The sequence below is a fragment of the Phocoena phocoena genome, chromosome 8 (assembly GCF_963924675.1).
Source record: "Phocoena phocoena chromosome 8, mPhoPho1.1, whole genome shotgun sequence".
Classification (NCBI taxonomy): Eukaryota; Metazoa; Chordata; class Mammalia; order Artiodactyla; family Phocoenidae; genus Phocoena; species Phocoena phocoena.
The window spans coordinates 59,025,060-59,034,791 of record NC_089226.1 but is presented as its reverse complement, the minus strand read 5'-3'; the positions used below and the strand labels follow the sequence as shown (position 1 = coordinate 59,034,791).

The following is a 9,732-nucleotide window of genomic DNA, read 5'->3' as shown; positions in this document are numbered from 1 at the left end:
ACCTTACCCTGTGCTAGGCACTGATCCTCACAACAACCCTATGAGGCAGGTACTATATTATCCCCTTTTATAGGTGTGGAAGCCGAGCATAGGGGTTCGGTAACGGGCCTAAGGCCGCACAGCTTACATGTAGCAGAGCTGGGATTTGAACATGGGCATCTAGACCAGAGCCCTTATTACTCAGCTTCAACCCTCTGTCACCTTCTGAGTGCATTTGCAGGACTTCATGTTTTTTTCTGGGCCTCAGTTTTTCCCATCTGTAAAATAGGGAGAGGGGGTGATTTGACTCACTATCCCAAAGGCTTCCAGGACCATTGGATTTAAGTTGTGAATTCTCTCTGGACACCAGTAAATATGGAAATGCCAGTTGGGAGGTGAGTATCAATAAGTCAGACTGATCCCACCAGGGAAACTCTTGAGGCATTTGTGCTCCTGGCTCCCCCAAAACCTAGCTTGAAGGGATGAGTGGACAGATAAGGTGTAGGATACAATGGCATGGCATGGCATTTATTAAGCACCTACTGAATATCAGGTCTATGACAGTTTTACTGATAAGGACACAGGCCCAGAAAAGGCAAGCAACCTCCCCCTTGTAGAACAGCATAGAAGTAGGGGAGCCAGCATTTGAACCTGGCCTACCTAGCTCTGAAGCTAGATTTATAACCTCTATACTTCATGTCCATGGGTCACACTAAGTTGCCTCCTCTTAGTCAGTTGGGTTCTGGTTCTGGCTCTGCTTCTAACTCACTAAGATTGAGCGGTCAGTGCCCCTCACTGTGCCTGGATTTCCCTCTCTGTAAAGTAGCTGTGGAGTCGGTTGGTCCCTCTGCCATTTGCCTTCGGGGGAAGTGGTTTTCACTCTTGCCACCAGGGGGCGCTGTGGCCCTAGTGGCTCAGCCAGACACGCCTTTGTAGCCAAAAGTCCCGTGGAAGGATTTAGGGAACTCCTAAATCACCTCCTTCCCCCATTCTACAGATAGGAAGACTGCAGCCAAAAGAATGACCATGGCTTTGGAAGGTGGAGTCCAGGCTGAGGAGGTGGGCACTGTCCTTAGCTCAGAAGTGTGGACATTCTACTCATGCTGATTAATTAATTACCAGGGCCTTCCCTGCCCTAGGCCCCAATTTTGGGCTCTCAGACACAGAGAGGCACCAGACCTGGCACTTCTCCTCAGGAGCTTCACAGTCTGTGGGGAAGAGATAGACAAGCAGGCCCACCATGACCACAATCTCCAAACTCCAGGGAGCCCAGGGAAGCCCTGCATAGCATGATTTAGTGCCTCCAACCTCATGGCATCCTGACAGGCGGCTACATCAATCCCCCATTTTTCAGATGGGAAAACTGAGACTCAGATAAGGTACATCATATCACTCGCTCAAGTTCACACAGCTAGTAAGTAGCAGAGTTGGGATTCAAACCAAAGTCTGTCAGTCTTCACTTACAGAGGAGACATTTGACTAGGGTTTTGAAGGATGAATAGAAATTCACCAAGAAGGTTGGTAGGAAGTGAATATTATAGCAAGAAAGTGGATTGGATTTCTCCCAAGCTTGAGCTTTATCGTATTCCAGGTTTCCTTAAAGTGAGGGCTGTGGAGGGCTTCCGTGGGGTGGTGAGTATCAGAGATGGTTCACGTGGGGAGATCAAGGCCCAGAGAGGGACAGGGGCCTACTGGGTGGTCAATGAGTGTGGCCGCTGACAGATTGTATGTTGCTTCCCCAGCATCTCTGAATGTAGGAAGTCCAGTTGAACAGCCATGGAATGGGACAATGACACAGGCCAGGCCCTGGGCTTGCCGCCCACCACCTGCGTCTACCAAGAGAACTTCAAGCGGCTACTGCTGCCGCCCGTGTACTCGGTGGTGCTGGCAGCCGGCCTGCCACTGAACGCCTGCGTCATTGCCCAGATTTGCACATCCCGCCGGGCCCTGACCCGCACGGCCGTGTACACCCTGAACTTGGCCCTGGCGGACCTGCTGTATGCCTGCTCCCTGCCCCTGCTCATCTACAACTATGCCCAAGGTGACCACTGGCCCTTCGGAGACCTCGCCTGCCGCCTGGTCCGCTTCCTCTTCTACGCCAACCTACACGGCAGCATCCTCTTTCTTACCTGCATCAGCTTCCAGCGTTACCTAGGCATCTGCCACCCTCTGGCCCCCTGGCACAAGCGTGGGGGCCGCCGGGCTGCCTGGCTAGTGTGTGGGGCTGTATGGCTGGCCGTGACGACCCAGTGCCTGCCCACAGCCCTCTTTGCAGCCACAGGCATCCAGCGTAACCGCACGGTCTGCTATGACCTGAGCCCACCTGCCCTGGCCACCCACTACATGCCCTATGGCATGGCCCTCACAGTCATTGGCTTCCTGCTGCCCTTTGTTGCCCTGCTGGCCTGCTACTGCTGCCTGGCCCGTCGTCTGTGCCGCCAGGACGGCCCAGCAGGGCCTGTGGCCCAGGAGCGGCGTAGCAAGGCAGCCCGCATGGCTGTGGTGGTGGCAGCTGCCTTTGCCATCAGCTTCCTGCCTTTCCACATCACCAAAACAGCCTACCTGGCGGTGCGCTCTACGCCCGGCCTCCCCTGCCCTGTGCTGGAGGCCTTCGCGGCTGCCTACAAGGGCACACGGCCCTTCGCCAGTGCCAACAGTGTGCTGGACCCCATCCTCTTCTACTTTACCCAGAAGAAGTTCCGCCGGCGGCCACATGAGCTGCTACAGAAACTCACAGCTAAGTGGCAGCGACAGGGTCGCTGAGTCCACTGGGGCAGGACACGTGGGGTCTGGGCAACCATTGTGTTTGCCACTGTGGCTGGGGCATCAAAAGCTCCACCAGCCCCAAACCATGCAGAGAATTAGAGCTTAGCTCAGCTGGGCATAGAGTGAGACCCCCTCCCCGACCCCAAAACTTCACCAGCAACTATTTATTAAGCCCTTTTTCTGAACCAGGCCCTGTGGGTACAGAGAGAGACAAGCCTGAGCCTGGTTCTCCGGAAGGTCTCAAGAAGCCATGGAGAGTTGGGGAGAGAGTTAAGCTGCTCACAAAAATATAGTATGACATGTACTGTAACTGAGGAGTATGCTGCATACTTTGGAGTCACCAATAAAGGGAGTAAGAGAAGATGGGAGGGGTAAGTGAGAGCTTCTGGGAAGGGCCATTTGAGCTGGGTTTTGAGGGATGAATATGAGATCTCTGGGGGATGTGCTGTGTTCCATTCATTCATTTGGTCCTCTCTGCTCCTTGTCCTCATCTCCACACACTCCCGCCCCACCCCCGCTCACTACTCCTCCATTTCTTGTTCCCTCCTCCCAGATCTCAGTTTTCCTCCTGTGGAACAATGTGACCAGCCCATGGCTGCTAGTATGCCACACAGACCCAGCACTGGCAGAACCAGCCATGGCAAAGGGAGTCTTCCACCTTAGAAGGTTAGAGCGGAGAGAGGAAAGGGCAGAGGGACAAGGCAGGGAGGGGAAGGACTGTACAACTTCTTCAGCATTTTTCTTTTAGCCCTGCCTAATCTCCAAGGCTCTTCAGCCAAGGGGACCTTTAGAGGAGGGCTCTGCAGGAGTTAAACTCCACAGTAGTGTCTGAGGTGTGCTTGCAGCTGGTAGAGGAAGGGGGAAAACCAGGCCCCAGCCCATCTTGGGAATCCATTGAAAGTGTCCTTGCTGGAGAGCTTTGGACAGAAGGCAGTTTGATTCTTTGGGTCACAGTGAGGTAGATGTGTGGGGACATCAGAAGACAGACTAGTTCTTAGTCCCCATATAGTGCAATGCTGTGCCAAGCAGTCCAGGTGTTACCCATCTTGCATCTGAGACCAGGCTCTTCAGCTGCCTGTCACGGGGGAGTAAGAGATGGGGGAGCAGAAGGCAGAGGGCCTCCGCTAACAGCCCAGGCTGAGCGTGGCAGCGAGTCCCAGATGACTGTCCCAGCAGGATGCCAAGAACTGTGACCCCTTGGTTACTTTTCCAAGAGTGGAAATTGTGGGCCGCAGATAAATTCCATTCCCAGCTTCCCTTGCAAGGCAGAATAGCATAAAGGGTTCAGACCCCAGAGCCAGTTCACCTGGGTGTGTATCCTGGGTCTATCATTTCTAGCTGTGTTACTCTGGGGAAGTTATTTAACCTCTTCATACCTTAACTTCCATAACTGTAAAGTGGGAGTAATAATGGTACCTATTTTGTAAAGTTGTTGTGAGGATTAAATTAACTAATATGTGCAAAGCACTTAGAACAACGCCTGGAACATAGTAGGCATGCAATGAATGTTACTGTTATAATGGTTTCGCCTTTTGCTCACACAAGTTCCTCTAGGGTCTGTCTCTAGGAATAGGCATAGGAGGTTTCTAAACAAGGAGCTTTAAGCAGGGGAGATTGCAAGGGTTTTTCTTCCTCCTTTAGCTAGGAGGCAGCTAGTCTTTTAAGAAAAAAAAAATTCAGCACACTTTTTTGAGAATAAGAGCCATAATCCATGAGCCCCATCTGTTCCTATAAGAAGGAAAAAATCATTTATTACATGCCAGGACCAGGGAGGGATTCCAAGCACCATTTGGGGGGGCTTGAATTCCTCCTTCCCTTCCTCCTCCTTTTGTTCTTTTCCTCTTCCCCACCGCCCTTCTCCCTTCTCACTTTAACCCAGAGCACTCTCAGTGATAGAGGGGCAGGGCAGGGCAGGGGTGGGGGGCTTACTCTGGGAAGGTCTGCTTGCTGGCATGGGGACAGAGACGATACAGACAGGGGTGGAGTGCAGTGAGGGGCAGGAGGGACCAAAGGGGTTGCGGAAGACTTCCTGGGGGAAGGAGCGGTGCAGCTGGGTCTTAAAGGATAGATGTAATTACACTGAAGAAAAAAGGGTAAGGGTGTTCCCTGGTGCAGGGAACAGCACAAACAAAGGCATGGAGGCTGCCGGAGGAAGGATAGGCGGGGCTGTGGCCTGATATAAAGCTGAAGGGTTAGCAGGGCTAGAGAGGAAAAGGCTGCCGGCCAGGGAAGCACTGGGGAGCCACAAGGACAGTAGTGGCCATAGGCCGGGCTCTGTGCATTCTGGGAACCATGCAACGTGTGGTATACTCATTTTCTCATTTAATCCTTATAATACCTTATAATGGGGAAGCTGAGACCAGGATGTGGGAACTGACTTACCAAGGTCACACAGCCTTTCTCTAACCCAAATACTAGGTCCTCCCCTGCTTCACCCTCCCTTCCCTCCCCTTTCCTTTCTTCACCTGACTTCCAAGTGCCCACCTGCCCCACCCAGTCCTAGTAACTGGGGACCCCTAGGAAGTTGTGCCAACCACAATGTCAATTCTCTTTTAGTTAGGCAGAGTCTCCTAGGATGAAAACTTCATTTCCTAGCCTCTCTTGCAGCTAGGTATGGCCAGATAAATTACTCCTGGTCCATGGGATATAAGCCAAATGCCCTAAGGCAGTTTAATATGGGAGGAGGGAATGTCTTTAAGAGACAGGTGGTGTCTGGCCTCCCTTCCCTTCTTGTTGCTTACATTGTGACATCACAGCTGGAGCACCATCTTGGAACATGAAAAGCAGCTTGCGTTTCTGACCATTCCAGTTTGGGGTCACCTAAATCCAGACTTTTGCATGAGAGAGAAATAAATGTCTACCTTTTTTAAGCCACCAGTTTTTCAGGCCTTTGTTACCCACAGCCAGAACTAATCCCTTTACTCAGTATGCCTACTGAGATGGTGGACCTCGGTGGAGGCCAGGCAGTGTCATGGACTGGAAGGGGGACAAGGTCCAGCCTGGTGTGGAGGGCTGAGGCCTCCACCTAAGTAGGAGCTAGGAGTCAACAGGGTCTGGAGACACCAGGAAGGCTTCTTAGAGGAGTGGCAAAGCCTGGGGAGTGCTCATCCCACTTTTGGCTTGAAGCTGAGGGAGTGGATGGGCTTCCTGAGGAAGAGAGTAAGAGAGGGCCTGGATAGAGTCCTGGGAACTCTAGCATCAGGGCGCTGGGAAGGAGGAGGAGCCGGAGAGGTAGAGGGTCAAAGCCTGGGGTTTTGGAATGATGGTGGCATGATGGCGCAGTGGAGGTAGGTGAGTCAAGGAGCAGCTGGAGGGGAGGAAGTGGAGATGCTGGGTGGGGAAGAAGAGAGAGAGGAAGATTCCAAAGGAGGCCAGGCCCAGGGAAGGAGCTTCCAAGACAGGAAACCCGTGAGTGTTGGCTGCTGGAAGTTGACGACAGGGAGTCAGAGGGGCAGGGCCAAGATGGGGGAGCCAGAGAGTCAGGAACCAGGGTTTGTCTCAGGAGACTTCCATGCCAAGCAGGAAAAGCCCAGGGGTACTGGATCTGTCCTAGCGAGGATGCTGCTTGTTCCTCCCTCCAGCTCAGACCCAGCCCAACCCTCAGAAAGAATCCAAGGGCTGGGGGTGCAGACAAGGAAACAGTTCATCCAGCAAACAACATTTATTGAGCACCTACTGTATGCCAAGCATCATGCTGAGCATTGGGTCCCTGCCCTCAGTGAGCTCCGAGTCTGATGGAGGATGGCAATAACGAAATAAACACATACATATCTGGATCATTACAACCAGGCAGGAGAGCTCAGAAGAACATAAAGAGGGCCAGGGGACAAGGAAGGTGTCACTAAGGAGACAAAAAGCTCCTGGAATGGTCAGGGACCAACAGAGGCTGAGGACCAGGGGAGCCTTGACCCAGCTTGAGGGGAAGAGAAGGTTTCTTAGCTGAGGTCTTTGGGCCTCAGTGCAGAAGGGCTGTTTCTGACTCTGACTTTGAACAAGCCCCCTTCACTTCTCTGAGCCTCTGTTTCCTTACCTGTAAAATAACGTTAATACTACCAGCCCTCCCTATGCCCCCAGGGGTATGGAGTGTGGAAAAGGTAGGGCATAATTTTCATAAAGTACAAAAGAGTATTATAACCCAAGAGAAGAATGGGCAGGAGACACAAACAGGCACTTCACAGAAAAGGAAACACATCATCAAAAAACATAGAAGAGGTATTCGACCCCAGCTTGACAATGCCTCTCCAACGTTGAACAACAGCATAGCTGTTGCTCCAGCACTTCTGCGCATGTGCACGTGAAGTCACGCACAACACTGAGCTGCACTGTTCACAGGCACGAACAGCTGGAACCGCCCAAATGCCCGTCCGTGAGAGAGTGGGTGAATGCACTGTGCTATGTTCACACATTGGAATGTTAACACACAGCCAGAATGTACTATACCGACACGCAAAGTGGATAAATCTTAGCAGTATATGAAGTACAAAGAAATCCCAAAAAAGTATACACAGCAAGATGCCCTTTTTATAAAGTTTTAAATAACTAGAATGAAAATATATACTTTGAAGGAATACACAGATGCACTAAAACTATATAAAAAGGAAAGCAAGGGAATGCTGAACACAGGAGGTGATGGTAACCGTGGGTGGCGGGATAGCAGCAGGAGAATGAGTGGTGGGAGAACTATATAATGAGATATAGAACATTGTAAAGGCCCTAGTTGTTTTGTTCTTTGATGGGAATCAATTAAATAACTGGTAAGAATGTGTCATGAACAAAAGGTTACAAATCATCCAATTCTGTGCACTTGAGGCCTAATTATACAGGAAAGGGGACCATCTCGGGTCAATTCTATTTGACTTTGGAACGGAGTTAGGAGCCAGACTCCCCCTAAGACAGCTCCTGTCCAGAGCTCATTGCTTCTTGGAGTCCCCTCACTCCTCATCTTTCTCCCTCGTAAGTGCCTGAGGTCCATCATTGGCCTTGACTGTGACCATCACAATCTTCCTATCTTCATTTCCCCAAGGGATTCTACAGCCCTGATATTGCTGGGTCACCACAACTCACTGGGTAGATGGGTTATTGTTTTCATTCCCCTTTCACAGGTGAGGAGCCTGAGGCCCAAAGGGAAAGAGCAACATGCTGAGGACCACCTGTCACATCTGTGAGGGTGCCTGCATTGGGCCCGCCTTAGTGTTGCTGTCCGCCCTGGCACCCAGTGCTTCCAGACCCCTTCTAGATGAATATTCTGAGGGTTAAAAACACCCAGGCCCTCTCTGTGCCTGGAAGATGACTTTGTCTCATCCTGAATCAGAAGGGGCTGGTGCGGGGAGCAGCCAAGCCGATCTCTGATTGGGTGAGCTTCCCATTGGGTGGAGGCCCAGCGTAGCTCCTTAAACACCCTCCCTCCCCACCAAGGGGATTCCTGGTCCAAAGGCCCCAAGGAGCCCACCTCAAGGCCAAGCTGCAGGGCGCTTGGGAGCCTGTGACCTGAGTCTCTGCTCCTCTCCACCAGCTTCCCCATCTGTGATTTGGGAATAAAAACCTCTATCCTCTATCCCAGAAGTGACCTGAAGACAGAAAATGACCAGGTGTGACAGAGCTTGGAAAATTACCAATTTCAGATGGCAAGGGCCATCATTATTATCGGAGGGGAGCAGTGACTTCCAGGATGAGGGTCCCCCCCACCATACCAAAACAACCTAGAAGAGACAAGAGTCTGATTTCAAATAGAGTCAGAGAGAGGCACCCTTGGGGAAACTTAAACCCACTCCATACTTTTCAGATGAGGCAGCTGAGGCCGAGGGAAGTGCAGGTATTTACCCAAGGTCACACAGCAAGGAAAGGGCAGAGAGACAATAGGCCAGACAGAGCTTTCTTCCTTGCTATCAATTTCCCATTGAAGAGTGAGCGATACGCTGGCCCCTTTGAGACAGAGAGGAGGTAAGGTTGAGTTGAGGGACTTATTGGAGGCTGGTCTCAACTCAAAGAGGAAGAGCTTTCTCCCTACAGTTACTTCCCACAACCCAAGGGAAGCAGCAAGCAGGGCCCTGGGGTTCTCGCTGAGTCCTCCGTGTCTCATGCGGTAGTCAGGCAATGCCTGAGTGTCTACCTCCCTGCCCTACGCCCAGCCCTGCCTGTTCATCTGGATCGGGGCCTCCTGCTTCCAGGGCCTCCTAGCTAATGGGGCTCAGCCACAGTCCTCTTGGGCTAAGGGTAACATGAGTGTCCGCTGTTCCTGGGGAGGCTGATCCCAGGCCCAGGGAGGAGGAGGATACTGCTGGGGGCTCATCAGGGATATGGAACCAGCACAGGCTGTCTGGAGAAGCACGGTGTTTGAAGCTCCTGAAATCTGAATTTGAATCATACCAGGAGCTGCCATTTCCTGACTTTGACACTGGTCAAAGTTCTTCTTCATGACCCACAGAGAAGGGGCAATAAGATCTACCTCCAAGGGTGGTGTGAAGCAGTAGAAGCCACCCACACCTTGCCTGACAGGAGGGCGGATGGGAGTCAGGTAGGAGTGTAGGTTCCGCAGTGGTAAATCGAGGGCGTTCCCGTCAAAGCGCCTTTTGTGTGTGAAGTCGAAGGAAGGGCAGTGCACTTTGCGAAGGGAATAGGTTTGAAACGGCTCCTGAAGGGACTAGTTAACGACTAGAAGGAAGTAAAGGAAGTGAAGTCTTCCCAACTCTCCGGGGTTTTTTTTTTTTTTTTTTTTTTTTGTGGCGGGTGCAGCTTTAGTCGTCCAAGGCTCCACGGGGGTGGGCGAATCCGGCCGGTAGACGGCGCTAGAGCCGCGTACCCCAGAGAGCTGGAGAAGGAGGGGGCGGGGTACAAGGCGCGCGGCTGGAAACGTGGGGGCGTGGTCACAAAGGGTGGGGGCCCCTGGAGCGGCTTGGGGAGGGTGGGGGACAGTCAGAGCAGGACTGGCCTCAGAGGTGGGAGGGGCGGGGCGTTTGGGGGCGCCAGGGGCTGGACCCGGTCGCAGTT

The 9,732-nt window shown here is 52.3% G+C and overlaps 1 protein-coding gene across 1 annotated transcript; it reads left to right on the top strand.

Annotated features, from left to right (window-relative positions):
• Positions 1 to 309: 309 nt before the first annotated feature.
• Positions 310 to 3,099, top strand: P2RY6 (pyrimidinergic receptor P2Y6). Its single transcript, XM_065882751.1, has 3 exons — positions 310 to 374; positions 977 to 1,038; positions 1,722 to 3,099. Exon 3 carries the CDS (start codon positions 1,756 to 1,758, stop codon positions 2,740 to 2,742), a length of 987 nt encoding a protein of 328 aa, XP_065738823.1. The 5' UTR covers positions 310 to 374; positions 977 to 1,038; positions 1,722 to 1,755; the 3' UTR covers positions 2,743 to 3,099.
• The last annotated feature ends 6,633 nt before the right edge of the window (positions 3,100 to 9,732 follow it).